This window comes from Leucoraja erinacea, chromosome 29 (genome assembly GCF_028641065.1).
Source record: "Leucoraja erinacea ecotype New England chromosome 29, Leri_hhj_1, whole genome shotgun sequence".
Classification (NCBI taxonomy): domain Eukaryota; kingdom Metazoa; phylum Chordata; class Chondrichthyes; order Rajiformes; family Rajidae; genus Leucoraja; species Leucoraja erinaceus.
Window position 1 is genome coordinate 53,464 of NC_073405.1, and position 17,835 is coordinate 71,298.

Genomic DNA, 17,835 nt, shown 5'->3' on the forward strand with positions numbered 1-17,835 from the left:
AGGCCCCGCTCCAGGAGCTCTTCGACCCCGCAACTCGGGCGGGGGAAGTCGCTGTTGCGAGAGCCCTGAAAAGCGGTCTCCCTCCAGGGACCCGCGGGCTCCCGGCCACCGTCCACAGACCTGCCGTTGAAGCCTCCGACTCTCCGGTCGGGCAGCAGCAGCAGCAGCAGCAGCGCTCCTCCACCGCTCCACCCGCTGCGGACTCGGCCAGCCCCGCGACGGCACCAGAGTCCCCGGTCTCTTCCTGTTGGAGGCCGCTCCTCGTTGCAGCCCCAACGATAACGGAAACCCAATAACGTTGGATATCTTGAACATACCAATTTATTATTCTTAAAGTCACATGCACTGAAGTTCACCAATCTAGTTAAATTTAACTGCACAAATCGTGTACAAAACAAGAAATAATTTACTTCCTGGAAATATACAAAAACTGTTTATGGAAAGACAGGGTGGGTATAATTTGAGAGGGGAATATAATTTAAAAAAACTCAATGTCAGAACAACTCTTAAATGTATGTGCATAGCAATCTGGGGTGAATTTGTGGAATGGTCTGAAACAGGAGATAAAACTTAGCACAAACATAATTCAGTTTAAAAAGATGTACAAAAACACTTTTTTAAAAGGATATTGGGATAAGGAGAGGTGATTGTGAGTGGGATATTTGTTATACCGATTGTATTAGGAAGGGTGATTAAAGGGTGATGGGTTGTATCTGACTAAGAGATACTGTATAGTATATAAGGGTTTTTTTTTGGGGGGGGGTTCTCTTTGTATGGCTGTAAATATTTGATTAGTGTATAAATGTAAATAATTTGGTGTACATATAGCTGCTGGTGTACATATAGCTTCTAAATTTGTATAAGATAATTATAAACAGTTGAATAAGGGGTGGGAATTAATAAGCTTTGGCTTATTCCTGCTCCTTTTCGGACACATACGATTTCATTTATTTGTAGATATTGTTTCTGACAATTTATAAATATTCTTGTTTTGTTTTTTTTGTTTTTTTGTATGCCGTTTCACACTTGCTTTTTATTCTGTTCGAAATAAAGAATTAAATTAAATATTTCACTCTTGCCGATAACTTTCTGCTAGGTTTTCTTTCCCCAGTGCTCTGGGTTATATAAGCAGTCCTCATCATCTGTGGCAACAATCCTCTCAAATTGTGGCTGCATTTAATGGCCCAAGACCAGATAACATGCCTTAAATTTCCAGGAATGTGTGTTCAATTAAAAATCGAGATTATAATGCCTACATTCATCATTTTGGACTTGTCTGTGCTGACCTAATCTAACATTCAAGAAATACTGTGACTGATGCCAAGTAACCCTAAAAACATTGTTTCTGGGATAATGTTGCTTGCTTCAGTGGTACTGAGAAGGGCAATTGTTTGCACAATAGAATTTTTAATAGAAAAAAAAACTTGTTCTAATATAAACAACAGTTGGTAACAGATATTAAGTAAATTAAGTTACACATCTATTTGCAGCTTTGCTATAACTGACAAGGAGCATTGAGTGCACTTTGCTAAAGAATTACTACATCTGTAGCAATGAGTTTCTTGCTCTACCTGCACTTGATCCGCAGTCTTTGTTATTAATTTAAAAAAATTGACGCCTTTTGTCTGTTCATTGGCAACTCTTTGGTAGCAAAAACAGAAGGCAGATTACTATCTAAATGACATCAAGTTGGGAAAATGGGAAGTACAACGGGATCTGGGGGTTCTTGTACATCAGTCTATGAAAGTAAGCATGCAGGTACAGCAGGCAGTGAAGAAAGCGAATGGCATGTTGGCCTTTATAACAAGAATCGAATATAGGAGCAAAGAGGTCCTTCTGCAGTTGTACAGAGCCCTAGTAAGACCACACCTGGAGTATTGTGTGCAGTTTATAAGGTTAATTCCCGGGATGGCGGGACTGTCATATGCTGAGAGAATGGAGCAGCTGGGCTTGTACACTCTGGAGTTTAGAAGGATGAGAGGGTATCTCATTGAACCATATAAGATTGTTAAGGGCTTGGACACACTAGAGGCAGGAAATATGTTCCCGATGTTGGGGGAATCCAGAACCAGGGGCCACAGTTTAAGAATAAGGATTAAGCCATTTAGAAGGGAGACGAGGAAACATTTTTTCTCACAGTGAGTGGTGAGTCTGTGGAATTCTCTGCTTCAGAGGGTGGTGGAGGCAGGTTCTCTGGAGAGCTAGATAAGGCTCTTTAAAAATAGCAGAGTCAGGGGATATGGCGAGAAGGCTGGAACGGGTTACTGATTGGGGATGATCAGCCATGATCACATTGAATGGCGGTGCTGGCTCAAAGGCCCAAATAGCCTACTCCTGCACCTATTGTCTATTATCTTCTGGAATTGAGTTCAACATCCTTTCCCCATGGCCTTTGTAGTTATAACTTCATATCTGGTGTGCCATCTTTATTTGACTTGGATCTTCAGTATTGCCTTCTTTTAGAACATGAGTATTTCACCAATAGTTGTGCCAACCTAAACAGCAACCTCTGGTGACCTTGCCCACCACCCAAGGTTTCCATGAGGTCACCGGAGGTTTTAGTCACTCTCCCTAATGGTCGAAAGTGGTTTCCACGTGGTCGAGGCTTCATCTAGGTTGCTGCTATTTTTTTCATCATGATTAAAACCGGCCTCGACTAAAAATAGGTTGCTGTTTTTAAAAAATCGATAATTTTTTAGTCGCAGGTCTAGTCGAAGCCAGTTTTCTTCATAGTCGAGGAAGGTTTTCAACATCTGCATGGGAGGTGGTAGGAGGTTGCAGATCACCTCGACCTTGATTTTTTTTTTTGGGTGACGGGCAAGGTCACCAGAGGTTGCTGTTTAGGTTTCCTAAGTGGGGCTTTAGCGTGGCAAGGATTGCAGCTATTGAATCAGTGACAAGGGAAAATCAAGCAAATTCGCCTTTTATTTGCTAGATCACAAAAGACGAGCCAAAATGGGTGCTTCCAGCATTTTAATACCAGCTGAGAAACGTTTCCTTCGTCATATGTTGATACTCTTGTTTTTGCCATAGCAGCGTGAAGAGAAACAGCAGAACCATAAAATGCTTAAGGAAGAGCGGGAGCGTGCAAGAGAAGAGGCCAAACACGCCAAAGAGCGTGCAAAAGAAGAAGCAAAGAGGAAAAAGGATGATGAAAAGGAACAGAAAGACAAGGAGAGGAAAGAGAAGAGAGAGAAAGAAGAAAAGGAGAAAGCAGAGAAGCTAAGATTAAAGGAGGAAAAACGGAAAGAAAAACAAGATGCATTAGAGTATGTAGCCTATCCATTGAACACCTTAAAAATTACAATTGTTGGGTTTTGTCTGAAAATCCAAGTCAACGTGCATGAGAAGTGCAACAATCGCACTTTACTGGATATGTAGTTTGTTTATTTCAGATGTTGATGCAGAATGTAATGTTACCATGGAGCAAAATAAACCAACTGGATACAGAATTGGCCACGGTATGAAGCAGAGGGTGGTGGATGTTTTTTAGATTTGAGGCCTAAGATTTGAGTTTGCCTCGGGGATTGGTGCTGGGCCCATTACTGTTTGTCATCTATATCGAGGATTTAGATTAGAATATAGGTCTGATTAGTAAACTTGCAGATTAAAGTAAAATAGAGGTTTTAGGGATTTTAAAACAGAGATAGTTATCAAGAATTGCAACAAGATCTTGATCAGCTGGGCAAGTGGGCTGAGGAATGGCGAATGGAGTTTAATTTAGATAAGTGTGAGGTGTTGTATTTTGGGAAGCTCAACCAGGGTAGGACCTTCCCAGTGAACAACTACATAGTTCCCTGAAAATGTCACCTTGGCACATTGGCCATCTTATGAAGATGTATAAAATCATGCGGGGAAAGCATTTCTTTTTCCCACGGTATGGAAATCAAGAACTAGAGGACATTGGTTTAAGGCGAGGGTGGTTGGGATTCGAACCAGAGGGGAAATTGTTTCACACAGAGGGTGGCAGGTATATGGTACAAGCTGCCAGCGAAAGTAGTTGAGGTGGTTACAATAGCAGCTTTAAAAGACATTAGGACAGCTGCGTCAGCTGGAAAGATTTGGAGGATTATGTGCCAAACACTGGACTAGCTTAGATGTGGCATCTTGGTTGGCTTGGATGAATTGGGCTGAAGGGACTGTTTTTATGTTATGATACTGTGGCTATCTTTCATCAGTTGTATCTCCACCTGTGAAGAGATGGTGGCTTGATTCCTTTATCATGTATCTGTACACTGGAGGCTCGATTGTAATCATGTATTGTCCTGCCGCTGACTGGTGAGAATGCAACAAAAGCTTTTCACTGCCCCTCGGTAGATGTGACAATAAGCTAAACTGAATTGCTTCATATAGTGTGCATAAAGCCTCTGTTCTTTAGTGAAGTGTTAGACGAGGTTGTGTACTTTGATTCATGGTGCAATTTGAACCCACAATCTACTGAATGTACAGAACCTGATACCAGCGCTGCTAGTTTGAATATCATTCTTTTTTTCCTCTTTAGTATATTAACTGACCATTACTTGTTGTTTTTAATTTGTCGATATGGATGTAAAATATCTAATATTTTACAGGGCCAAATTGGAAGAAAAGAAAAAGAAGGAAGAAGAGAAACGGTTAAAAGAGGAAGAAAAGGTAAAAATAACAATATTCTAAATTTCTTTGGCTTTCCCTGATAATTTTGCAGCTCTTTGCTCTATATACCTAATTTTCTTTGCCAACGCATTAGCATTCTGCCATCTCGGATTGGCAAATAAACCACTCCTCTGCTCATCCCCTGGCCCCATCTTTATCCAAGTCTAACAGAGTGCATGATCACAGTTGTCGTCAACACATTACAATGAAGGGAAATGCTTCTTTGGAGAATTTGCATAGACTGGAGAATCTTGTTCATGAGGTGAGAGTGGGTAGGTTAGAATTGATATTCACTCGTTTAAAAGAAACCAGCATAGTAATGCACTAGATAGACACAGGCAGCATCTCTGGAGAGAAGGAATGGGTGATGTTTCGGGTTGAGACCCTTCTTCAGTCTGAAATGGGTCTCGACCCAAAACGTCATCCATTCTTTCTCTCCGGAGATGCTGCCTGTACCGCTGAGTTACTCCAGCTTTTTGTGTCTATCTTCGGTTTAAACAAGCATCTGCAGTTCTTTCTTACACAAAGTAATGCACAAAATATGAAGCCAAATGGTGAACACGAATAACTGAAGTCTTTTTGTTTGGGTGTGGTGCATGGATTTAACATAATTGATAGAAGGATTGGGGGTGTGAGGGGAGGGGGGGTGGTGAAGAGGTGGTTGTTGGAAATAAATTGATTTTTATCCATGTTAAGAGTTGAAACTCACTAATTGAAAGGGTGATAGAATCAAAACTCCATATCTCACACAACATAGAAACATAGAAAATAGGTGCAGGAGGAGGCCATACGGCCCTTCGAGCCAGCACCTCCATTCATTGTGATCATGGCTGATCGTCCCCTATCAATAACCCGTGCCTGCCATCTCCCCATATCCCTTGACTCCACTAGCCCCTAGAGCTATATCTAACTCTCTTAAATCCATCCAGTGACTTGGCCTCCACTGCCCTTTGTGGCAGGGAATTCCATAAATTCACAACTCTGGGTGAAAACGTTTTTTCTCACCTCAGTCTTAAATGACCTCCCTTTATTCTAGTACCTACATAAGCATTTGAATTGTTATTACCAAAATATTGAAACTGATGCTCTGTTTAGATTGTAAAATTAATCGTAATGCAGTAGTGAATTCGTTTCTAATGGTAACTTCTGAAGTATACACGTCAAATATGATTGCAGCGTTTGAAGGCAGAAAAAGTGAAGGAAATTTCAGAAATAACTAGATTCTTCCAAAAACCAAAGGCTCCACAAGCCCCAAAGGTAAGGGATTTTTTTTAGACTTGAATACTTTTTTTTATCTGAAACCAATTATCTCTTGTACAAACCAAGTATAAGGGCATTTTTGCCACTGGTTCATTAATACCCTATTCTCGTTGTTATATAAAAATATATGTTATTCACAGGCTTCAAAGAGTTTTTTTATGTGTGTTCCATTTTACCTCAACCATGTAAGAAGGGAAAAAATTTCCTGGTGATGTATCATTTCAACTGTCATTACATAGTAGGAATTTTGCAATAATTGTGTCATCTTGTGTGTTTTCACTCTTCAGAATATGCTTTTGATCTAGCTGCAGGATTCCATCTTTTATCTTCTGGAGGGAAACTTTGTTTGCCTCTTCTTGAAGTATAGAATGGAAAGATCAAAAATTAAAATCTAAAACTTTTGGAGCAAGATTACTTATCAAGATAATGTTTCTCTTAACTGCCCTCTTCATCCATCATTTCAACCAACAAAACTTCTCCGCATTGAATTAATACAGGGGGTACTTTATGCTTTGGTTCTGGTAATTAAAAATATAGCATAATATTTAACTACTGGTAGCAATGCAAAGGAAAACAAACTTGTTTTAATAAATTTAGTAATTAAGACTGAACTATCCAAGTTTTTTGAGCGGGGTAGAGAAGTTTTGATTATGCATGCACTGATGAGATGGTAGAAAATCTGAAATATTAATATACCTGTTGATGGGAAAAGAGACAACAGTACAAATTAACAAAAAGTAGATATATGGTTGATGCCAAGAGAGAATGATCAAATCACAAAATGGACTTCCTAATAAAAACGCAAGAGTTGAAATCTAGTTGAAAAGCTTGTAGCTAAATTGGGGATGTTTCGACCGATGAGTCAAATGGTCCTGCTGACCTATAATTGTCACATGCAAATTGGCTGACATAGTCCGTAAACCTTTTAGAATTAAACTTTGTGAATATTTGCCAACAGGATGTTCATCTGATTGCACTTTGTGGCAATTCCACTGTCTTCCCCAGATATTGTAACGTGCACTTTGCTGGATATTACTACTGAGGAAATTCTTTGGAAGATTTTTCTGTTTTATTCTGTTGTGAATGCTGATGAATCATCAAGACTTGTATTATCCATTTGTCTTCTATGTCAAAGAGTCATACAGCGTGGAAATGGGCCCTTTAGCCTCTTGCCCACGCCAACCAACATGCCCCATCTACACTAGTCCCACCTGCCTGTGCTTGACCCCTATTCCTCTAAACCTATCCTATCCATGTACCTGTCCAAATGATTCTAAAAAGTTACAATTTGTACCTGCCTCAACTACCTCCTCCAGCAGTTTGTTCCATACACCCACCACACTTAGTGCGGGGCAAAATGTTACGCCTCAGGTTCCTATTAAATCTCCTTGAACCCCCCTCCCTCACCTTTCACCAATGCCCTCTGGTTCTCGACTCCCCTACTCTGGGCAAAAGACTGCATTTACCCAATCTATTCCTCATTATTTTAATACATCTCTATGAGCACCCCTCATCTTCCTATGCTCCTACGAATAAAGTCCTAGCCTGCTCAACCTCTCCCTATAGCTCAGTCCCTCCAGTCCTAGCAACATTCTCATCAATCTTCTCTGCACCCTTTCCAGCTTGGCAACAGTTCCTATGGCATGGTGACTAAAACTGAACATGATACTCTAAATCTAGCCGCACAACTGTCCTCCCAACTTCTATACTCAATGCTCTTAATGATGAAGGCCAATGTGCTGTAAGTCTTTTTGACTCGCCTAACTACCTGTGATGACATTTTCAAGGAACTATGTAACTACACTCTTAGATTCTAACTGCTCTCCCCAAAGCCCTACCATTTACTGTGTAGGTTCTGCCTATGTTAGACTTCCAAAAATTCAATACCTCCCATTTCTCTGTATTACTTTCCATGAACCATTTCTCAGCCCACCTTCCCAACCAATCAAGATCCTGCTGCAATTTTTGGCAACCATCTTCACTATCTACAATAGTATCCACTTTTGTGTCATCTGCATGCTTGCTAATCTTGCCGTGCACGTTCTTGTCCAAATCATTGATATAGATGACAAACAGCAATACGCCCAGCACCAAACCCTGAGGCACACCACTTGTTACAATCCTCTAGACAAAAACATAACCTTCCACCATCACCCACTGCTTCCATCCATTAAGCAATATTCTAACCATTTAGCTCTCTCTCCTTGAATACCATGCAATCTAATGTGTCCCATTTGTCTTTCATAAAGCATTCTTTCTCATCTGTGTCGGCCTCTGGGACAGAATTTAATTTATCAGAATGCTTACTGTGACAACATTCCTAATCTGATTCCATTAAAAAATGTTTTGCTTGGATCCTTTCTCTATCTCTAATGATTTTGTGTATTTGACAAGTAGCCATATTTCCTTTAATATTAGAATAAGCAGTACATGGAAACTGAATACTCAAACAATAGTTACACACCACTGAGGATATTGCCATTGTATGTGTAATCTCATTCTGCACCTGTAACTAGAAGTGCATCTGTTCCACAGACTCTAGCTGGATCCTGTGGGAAGTTTGCTCCTTTTGAAATCAAAGAACACATGTTCCTTGCTCCAACAAGTCGGCTATACTTAGATCAAGAAGTTCTGGAGCGATTAGATGAGTTGCTGGAACATCAGAGTTTCAGTGCTAATTACTTCAAAGAATTGCACACCAAGAAGCCCAGAACATCTGGCCCAACAAGCCCCAAAATAAACATCACCGAATGCAGTTCATGCAGGTAAAAATCAAATTGCCACGTTTATCATTATTTTGCTTTGGAATAAGTAGGAGACCAGTGAATTGATATGAAATGTTTTCAAGTTTGCAGAAGATAGGTGAAGGGGCGGGTAGTGTCAAGCAAGCAGGGATTTTGCAGAAGGACTTGGACAAGTTGGGAGAGTGGGCTAAGAAGTGGCAGAATGAATACAGCATAGCGAAGTGTGGAGTCACGCATTTGGTACTAGGAATAAAGGCGTTGACTATATTCTAATGGGAAGATAATTCAGAAATCGGAGGTGCAAAGGGACTTGGGAGTACTGCTGCAAGATTTCCAAAAGGTTAATTTGCAAGTCGAATCGATAGTTAGAAAGGCAAATGTAATGCTGGCGTTTCTTTCTGGAGGACTAGAATATAAAAACAGGGATGAAATGCTGTGGCTTTGAGGCACTGGTCAGAATGCATTTGCAATATTATGAGCAGTTTGGGCCACATATCAAAGGAAGGATGTGCTAGCGTTGGAGGGTCCAGAGGTTTACGGGTATGATCCCTGGGTTCACTGGTTAAAGTATGATAAGGGTTTGATGGCACTGGGCCTGTACTTCATTGAAACTTACTGAATAGTGAAAGGCCTGGAGAGTGAATGTGGATGTGGAGAGGATGTTTCGACCAGTGGGAGAGTCAGGGATTCATTGTCACAGACGGATGTGAAGGCCAAGTCGATGGATATTTTTAAGGCGGAGATTGACAGATTCTTGATTAGTAAGGGTGTCGGGTTATCAGGAGAAGGCAGGGGAATGTGGTTGAAAAGGAAAGATAAATCGTGCATGATTGAATGGCGTAGACGGCGGGCTGAATGACCTAATTCTGCTCCTATAGCATGAACTTTTCTCCTTCCTATAATTAAACTAAGCTGATCATGAACCGATTGCTCTTAAATACAATTTTTTTCTGAAATACAAGCAATTTTTTTTTTTTTTTTTTTATCAACCATATCTCGTCCTTTTTATTAATTGAATCCTTTTTATTTCAACATTTGTTGAAGATGATTTTAAGTGCCAACACTTGTTCATTCCATCATCTTAACCAAGATCTCTTGCAAGTCCCTTTTAGTACTTAAAATTAATTTGCAATGTTTCTATGTCACTGTTTGCAAATTTGACACTATTTTCAGTTGTGTGTCTATCCTTGTGTGGTTAACAGAATCCACTTTTGTGTAATTTGCCCTTTGCCTGATTAAAAAAAAAGGCGCGGAGTGGTCGAGTTGTTGTCTTACATCGCTTTCAGCCCAGTGACCCAGGTTTGATCCTGACTATGGGTGCTGTCTGTACGGAGTTTGTATGTTCTCCTTGTGACAGCACGGGTTTTCTCTGAGATCTTCGGTTTCCTCACACACTCCAAGGACGTACTGGTTTGTAGATTAGTTAGCTTGGTCTAAATGTAAATTGTATTTAGTGTGTGTAGGATAGTGTTGATAAGTGGTCATGTGATTGGAGCAGAAATAGGCCATTCGGCCCATCAAGTCTCCGCCATTCAATCAAGGCTGATCTGTCTCTCCCTCCTAACCCCATTCTCCTGACTTCTCCCCATAATCCCTGACACCCGTACTAATCAAGAATCTATCTATGCCTTAAAAATATCCATTGACTTGGCCTCCACAAACTTCTGTGGCAAAGAATTCCACAGATTCACCACCCTCTGACAAAATACATTTCCCCTCATCTCCTTCCTAAAGGAAAGTCCTTTAATTCTGAGGCTATGATTTCTAGTTCTAGACCAAGGGTCGGCAACTTGTTCATTCCGAAATCCTAAATCATCCGGCCCGCAGGCGTATTTTTTTTTTTCAATTAGGTTTCATGACCTGGGAACCGTAGCCAGTCCCGGGGACGTGAGCTGATCTGGCAACTGCAGCGAGTCCCAGGGTACGTAGGCGACCTGGGCGCTACAGCCAGTCCCGGGGCAGGTGAGCCGACCTGGGAACTGCAGCCTATCCCGGGGACGAGAGCTGATCTGGGGACTGCAGCCAGTCCCAGGGAGGCAAGCAGATCTGGGACCTGCAGCTAGTCCCGGGGCACGCAGGTGACCTGGGAACTGCAGCTAGTCCCGGGGCACGCAGGCAACCTGGGCGCTACAGTTAGTTCCAGGGACTAGAGATGATCTGGGAACTGCAGCTAGTCCCCGGGCACGCAGGCGACCTGGACATTGCAGCCAGTCCCAGGGCAGGCAAGCCAACCTGGGAACTGCTGCCTGTCCGGGGAACGAGAGCTGATCAGGGAACTGCAGCTAGTCCCGGGGCACGCAGGCGACCTGTGCGCTACAGCCAGTCCCGGGGTAGGCGAGCCGACCTGGGAACTGTAGGCAGTCCCGGGGTAAGCTCATCAGCACATCCTTCCTTAACTATGGTGCCCAAAATTGCTTATAATACTCCAAATGTGGCCAGCGGCTTATTGGGGATGTGCAAGGATCGCTAGTCAGCGCGGACTTGGTGGGCCAAAGGGCCTGTTTCCGCGCTGCATCTCAAAATTAAACTAATCTACACCAGTATATCTTTACTTGTCTATCCGTATGTTGCATTCCCTCCATCTCCAGAGCTGTATAACTTCTCTGCCAAAAGCTGCAGACCCATGATTTTGATTTTTCTAATATCGTTACCAAATTTGTCCCAGACTGGGGGGAATTAACAGATGGGTAGATAGAGGTCAATCAATAAATACTTATTCTGAGAGACATGGGAATTGGCTTGTTCCGGACTTTTATGGTGCTATTTGTAGCATAATTCTGAAATTATTCACAAAGCATTGTTTTTGTTTGGTACATAAAAGTCACAATTAATGTCAGATAATTTTGGTTTAATTTGCATATTGAAAATCATCCCTAGTTACAAGTGGAATTTGGTTTGGAAGTAATAAGAAGAAGGGTCTTGACCCGAAGCCTCACCCATTCCTTCTTTTCAGAGTTGCTGCCTGTCCCGCTGAGTTACTCCAGCATTTTATGCCTATCTTCAGCATAGTATCTTCATCTGTAGCAAATAGATTGGTGACGTTTTAGGTCGGGGCCCTTCGACAGATTGATTGTAGGGGGATCTGGAAGCTAGAACAGACCAGAACAAATCAGGGCTGGCAACAGATTACCTCGGGCAGGGAGGTTCCCTGATGTGCCAATTTGTTGGCTTAGTGCGGTGTGATCCCAAGAGGGGTGCATTGTTGCAAACTATGGAACCTGGACATCAGTAGTTGCTGTCTTACAACGCCAAAGACCTGGTTCCTGAGACCGCATTCCTGATTACAGGTGCTGTCTATGGAGTTTGTACGTTCTCCCCGTGACCTGCATGGGTTTTCTCTGGGTGCTCCGGCTTCCCCTCACACCCCAAAGACGTTCAGGTTTGTTGTTTAATTGGCTTCGGTGAAATTGTAAATAGTCCCGTGTGTGTGTGGGATCGCGTTAGTGTGCGAGGATCACTACTTCCACACTGCATAACTAAACTAAACTAGCGAATTCAACATTCATACCACTGGGTTGTAAGCTACCCAAGCAAAATATGAGGTGGTGCTCCAATTTGCGTGCGGCCTTACTCTAGCAATTGAGGAGGCCCAGGACACGGAGGGCAGGATAAGAATCGGAAGGGGAATTAAAATGATTAACAACTAGTAGATCTAGAAGACCTTGGTGGACCAAGTGCAACTGTTCGGCGAAGTGGTCAAAACTGTAAAAGTACATTGCTAAGATGATAAGGATAACGTTATTAATCGTTGTTACAGCTGTGTATAGAGAGAGAAAAATAAGTGCAGGAGTTGCCCATTCGGTCCTTCGAGCCAGGACTGCCAATCAATATGATCATGGCTGATCATCTCAACTCAGTACCCCGTTCCTGCTTTCTCCCCATATCATTTGATTACTTTAGCCCCAAGAGCTAAATCTAACTTTAAGTCTTTTGAAAATGGGCAGGGTTTAGGGTTGCAATGAATAATTAGCATCTGAATAAATCTGCCATCTACATAATCTACATTCATGTCCAAATTGGTGTTAATTTTGGTTTATCTTTTTAAACAGTGATGTGATTGTGATAGACACCAATTCAAGTAGTGGGACCATTGATAGGAAGAAATTATGCAGGATGAAGCTGCTGCAGTTTCGAGAAAATCACCGTCCTGCCTATTGGGGGAGTTGGCAGAAGAAGAGTGCAAAGGTGAATCCCCGGAATCCTTTTGCTAAAGATGAGGTAAGGAAGATGGAGCGATAAATGAAATAATCACACATAATTAGGGACTTCTCCTGCAATTCCCAACCTTTAAGTCTTTGAAGATAATGTCACACACTTGAAAGTTGCCTATTTGCAATAATTGGATGGTTAATTCTGCTAGGAATAAAATATAAGTTGTAGCAATAACAACGATTGATTGCAGCTTTGCCACGTTCCAGGTGAACATTTAAGGCAGGGGTCGGCAACCTTGTCCTGCATAGGGGCCAGGACGCATGTCTGAGCGGATGGCAGGCATCAAATCACGTGTTCACAGAAGGTAGACATAAATGCTGAAGAAACTCAGTGGGTGAGGCAGCCTCATGCAATCCTTGCATGTCTCACCCGCAGAGTTTCTCCAGCATTTTCGTCTACCTTCGATTTTTCCAGCATTTGCAGTTCTTTCTTAAACGTGTTCACAGAAGGTGCACGGCCGTGCCGGCGGCTTTGCGCGGATGCGGTACAGCCAGAGCTCGGCATTCTGCGGGCCGGATGATTACGGAGGAAAAAATCCACTTTTGGGGTGGATGAATTCGGGTTACGGGTCACATTCGGCCCGGGGTCTGTAGGTTGCTGATCCCTGATGTAAAGCAACGTTCACTGACGGTGAGTGGCTTGTTATTAAAAACAAACTGTTATAGAAAATATACCACCAGGAGGCACCGCTCAAGTCGACTCAAGAGAGTTTATTGTCATGTGTTCCAGATAGGACAATGAAATTTTTGCTTGCTGCAGCATAACAGAATATTGTAGGCATAAATACAGAACGGATCGGTGTGTCCATATACCATAGAATATATATATATATAATAGGCTGTGGGGAAGAAGCTGTTCCTGAACCTGGATGTTGCAGATTTCGGGCTCCGGTACCTTCTACCTGATGGCAGCAGGGAGATGAGTGTGTGGCCAGGATGGTGTTGGTCGTTGATGATGTTGGCAGCCTTTTTGAGGCAGTGACTATGATAGATCCTCTCGATGGTAGGGAGGTCAGAGCAGATGATGGACTGGGCAGTGTTTACAACTTTTCGCAGCCTTTTCTGCACCTGGACGCTCAAGTTGCCGAACCAAGCCACGATGCAACCGGTCAGTATGCTCTCTATTGTGCACCTGTAGAAGTTCGAGAGAGTCCTCCTTGACATACCGACTCTCTATAATCTTCTCAGGAAGTAGAGGCGCTGATGCAGGGCTCTTGCTTAACTTTTTTTCCCTGTTGCCAGCCGGGCAACCTTGACAGCTTTTTAGGTTGCCAACTTACAGTTTAGGTGGTCATTTAAGACGGTTTGCATGAAGCGTGTGATAATGTGCTTGGACGAAGTGCGTAGTTACCAGTTGGAATTATGCTCAATGAAGCAGTCACATATTATGTTCAAGAAGGAACTGCAGATGCTGGAAAATCGAAGGTAGAGTGCTGGAGAAACTCAGCTGGTGCAGCAGCATCTATGGAGCGAAGGAAATAGGCAACGTTTCAGGCCAAAATCCATCAGTCTGAAGAAGGGTTTCGGCCCGAAACGTTGCCCATTTCCTTCGCTCCATAGATGCTACCGCATCCGCTGAGTTTCTCCAGCACTTTTATCTACATTCACATATTAATTCTGCTTAAAATAAAGTCACAAACTAAACATATTCACCAATCAAGACATTATATATACAGCAATGACATGCAGCAAAATTATAATACAATATCTCAACTCTTTTTATATATTGCAATTGATGCATGTTTTCTGTGAAGGACTGAACATTACCATGACATAGCCATAGCATGGGTCGTTATTGCTATTGGCACAGAAACACTCTGGCTTCCCACATAATTTATCCATAACAAAATAGTTAATGTTCGCTCTGAAGACCATGAAGCACAATAGGGTCAGGGGGTGTGTGAATCAGTGCGGGATGGATAGATATGGCGGGGGGGGGGGGGGGGTGTTGAGAAGGCAATCGGTGCGGAATGGATGGCCTCTGCAGTCCGTCTGTCGTTTTTTTTATTTTTTGTCTCGTTTGTATGTAGTTTTAATTTTTTTTTTTAACTGGGTATGTGTGTGGAGGGGTGGGGGGGGTAACTTTAAAAAATCTTTCCCCTGCACGGAAAACCCGACCTTTTCTCTGTCGGGTCACCGTTGTCGTTGGGGTCGAGCACCGTGGAGCGGCCTCCAACCGGAACGACCTGGGGCTCACCCACTGAATTTACCCACGGACTTACCCACCATCGTGGAGTTGGCCGAGTTCGGAGCGGTGGTGGCGCGCTGCTGCGACCAGACCCAGGAGATTCGGAGGCTTACCGCAGGCCTGGTAGACAGTAACACCGGGAGCCCGCGGGTCCCTGCTGGGAGACTGCTTTTCGGGCCTTCCGCAACGGCGACTTCTCCCGCCCGAGTTGCGGGGTTGAGGATGGCCTGGAGCGGGGCCTTACATCGCCCCGCGCGGGTTTATAATTGTCGTGGGACTTATTTTCCATCGCCCGCCGGGGGCTTTGACTCTGACATCGGGAGGAGAACGAGGAGTGCAGGGGAGAGATAAGACTGCCTTCCATCACAGTGAGGAGATTCACTGTGATGAATGTTCGTGTAAATTGTGTTGTGTCTTGGTTCTTCTTGTTTGTATGACTGCAGAAACCAAATTTTGTTTTAACCTCTTGGTTCAAATGACAACAAATAAATTGTATTGTATTGTGTATGCAACGTATCGGGTCGAGACCCTTCTTCAAACTGTTCCTCCCATTCTTCTTGAATTGGGGGGGATCAGTACAGGATAGATTGGGGAGGGTCGGCACAGGATGAATGGGGGGGGGGTCAGTACAGGATGAATTGGGGGGGGGGGTCAGGGACTGGATCTGAGGGTCTGCAGGATGATGGGAGATCACTACAGGATGAATGAGAGATCACTACAGGATGAATGAGGGGATGGAGGGGGGGTCAGTACAGGATGAATGAGGGGATCAGTAAAAGATGAATGAGCGGATCAGTACAGGATGAATGAGGGGATCAGTACAGGATGAATGGGGTGGAATCAGTAAAAGATGGGGAAATTACTACAGGATGGATGGGGGGGGATTGGTGCAGGGTAAATGGAGGGTGGGTCAGTACGGGATGAAGGGCGGATCAGTGCAGTATGAATGGGGGGAGAAGTGCAGGATGTATGGGAAGGGGGGTCAGTACAGGATGAATTGGGGGACCAGTGTGGGATGGATGGGGGGTGGCAGGAGAATCAATGCGAGGTGGGTAGGGTGATGAATAGATTGGGTGGCGGGGTAGATGGGGAGGGGAGCACAGGGGATGTCAGTGAGGACTGGATAGAGGAGGGAATAGGGATCAGTGCGGGATGGAGAGGAGGGGTCCCAGGATAAGAGGGGTGGAGGGGGGGGGGTACAAGAGAGAGGGTGGGGTGGGAGGTGCAGAGGAGGTGGGGAGGAAGGAAGGTCAGCGCTCCTCGGACAACATGGCCCCACTGCCTTGGCCGTCCCTGTCCAACGCCAAAGTGCAGCCACCTCCTCACCACCGCCCCTCCTCCGCCAGCCGACAGGAAAGGTGCGAGGCAGAGCGGTGCAGCTCAAAGATCCTATAGCTATAGGGTCTGTCATGCAGCTGCTTCAGACGGCAGAAGGAGGCCTCCGCCTCCCCCTTCCTCTCTCCCTCCTCCCTTCCTCGGCGTGCGAGAGGGTTGTATTGAAAGCGCCGTTGGCAGATTTGCAAGCAGTGGCCGTTATCAGGGCGATAGCGGTCGCTGCTTGCAAATCCGCCAACGGCGCTTTCACAACCCCTCTTGCATGCCGAGGCCGGGAGGAGGGAGAGAGAGGGAGGTTCCTTCCGCCGAGAGGGGTGCGGGAGGAGGAGGCGGCGGAGACGCTACTGCGACCGCTGTTGCCGTTTGGGACTGGCACTTCGTTACCACGCATCTAGTATCTTTGCCCCACAATCAAAGATACTAGATGAATACAGCCGCCGCCACCGACACGAAACATCACGTTCCTATTCTCCAGAAATGCTGCCTGAACCGCAGAGTTACTCCAGTTTTTTGTGTATCGGTATAAACCAGTATTTGATTGCCAAGCCGGGCAAAATGAGTCGGCATTTAGGTTGCCCGGCTGCACTTTGAGTGGTCAATGGCACCCGGGCAACCTCTAATTTCGAGCCCTGTGATGTGCTTGCTTTATAATTACATCAGTGTTCTGGGACCAGGAGAGATCTTCGGAAATATGCACGCCCAGGAATTTGAAGTTCTTGACCCTTTCCACCATCGACCCGTTGATATAAACGGGACTGTGGGTCCCCATCCTACCCCTTCCAAAGTCCACAATCAGTTCCTTGGTTTTGCTGGTGTTGAGAGCCAAGTTATTGTGCTAGCACCATTTGGTCAATCGGTTGATCTCACTTCTATATTCTGACTCGTCCCCATCAGTGATACGTCCCACTACAGTGGTGTCGTCGGCGAACTTGACGATGGAGTTCGCACTATGTCCGGCTACGCAGCCATGAGTATAGAAGGAGTACAGCATGGGGCTGAGCACACAGCCTTGAGGTGCTCCCATGCTGATTGTTATTGAGGATGACACATTTCCACCGATACGGATGACTGTGGTCTGAATGAGGAAGTCGAGGATCCAATTGCAGAGGGATGCGTAGAGACCCAGACCTGAGAGCTAGGTAACCAGCTTGGAGGAGATGATTTTTTTTTTTTAATTTCAAAATAGACTTTATTCAGGTAATAAATATATATATACTATACATGAACCGTGCAAAAAAATCATCAGTCATGTGGCCCACTGGCATGGAATCCCTTCCTTTATTTTGAGTGGCGTCTCCACCACAGCCTGACCCCATGTCCAGCAGCTGAAGGACCATGGGATGAGGATAGGTGATTGTGTGGGATATTTGTTATACTGATTGTATTAGGAAGGGTGATTATAGGGTGATGGGTTGTATATATGACTAAGAGTATATGAGGGTTTTTGCTTTTCTTTTTTCTTCTT

At 44.1% G+C, this 17,835-nt stretch overlaps 1 protein-coding gene across 6 annotated transcripts in view; it reads left to right on the forward strand.

The window, feature by feature from the left end:
- chaf1a (chromatin assembly factor 1, subunit A (p150)) overlaps positions 1-17,835 on the forward strand; it is a 74,086-nt gene that overhangs the window by 36,757 nt on the left and 19,494 nt on the right. For 5 of the 6 annotated variants that reach the window (XM_055658258.1, XM_055658255.1, XM_055658259.1 and 2 more), the window contains 5 exons: positions 3,034-3,269; positions 4,572-4,632; positions 5,809-5,889; positions 8,428-8,657; positions 12,686-12,854. In XM_055658258.1, coding sequence (XP_055514233.1) covers positions 3,034-3,269; positions 4,572-4,632; positions 5,809-5,889; positions 8,428-8,657; positions 12,686-12,854 — 777 coding nt within the window. The remainder of the gene's footprint in view (positions 1-3,033; positions 3,270-4,571; positions 4,633-5,808; positions 5,890-8,427; positions 8,658-12,685; positions 12,855-17,835) is intronic. The other variant, XM_055658257.1, reaches the window with a different exon arrangement.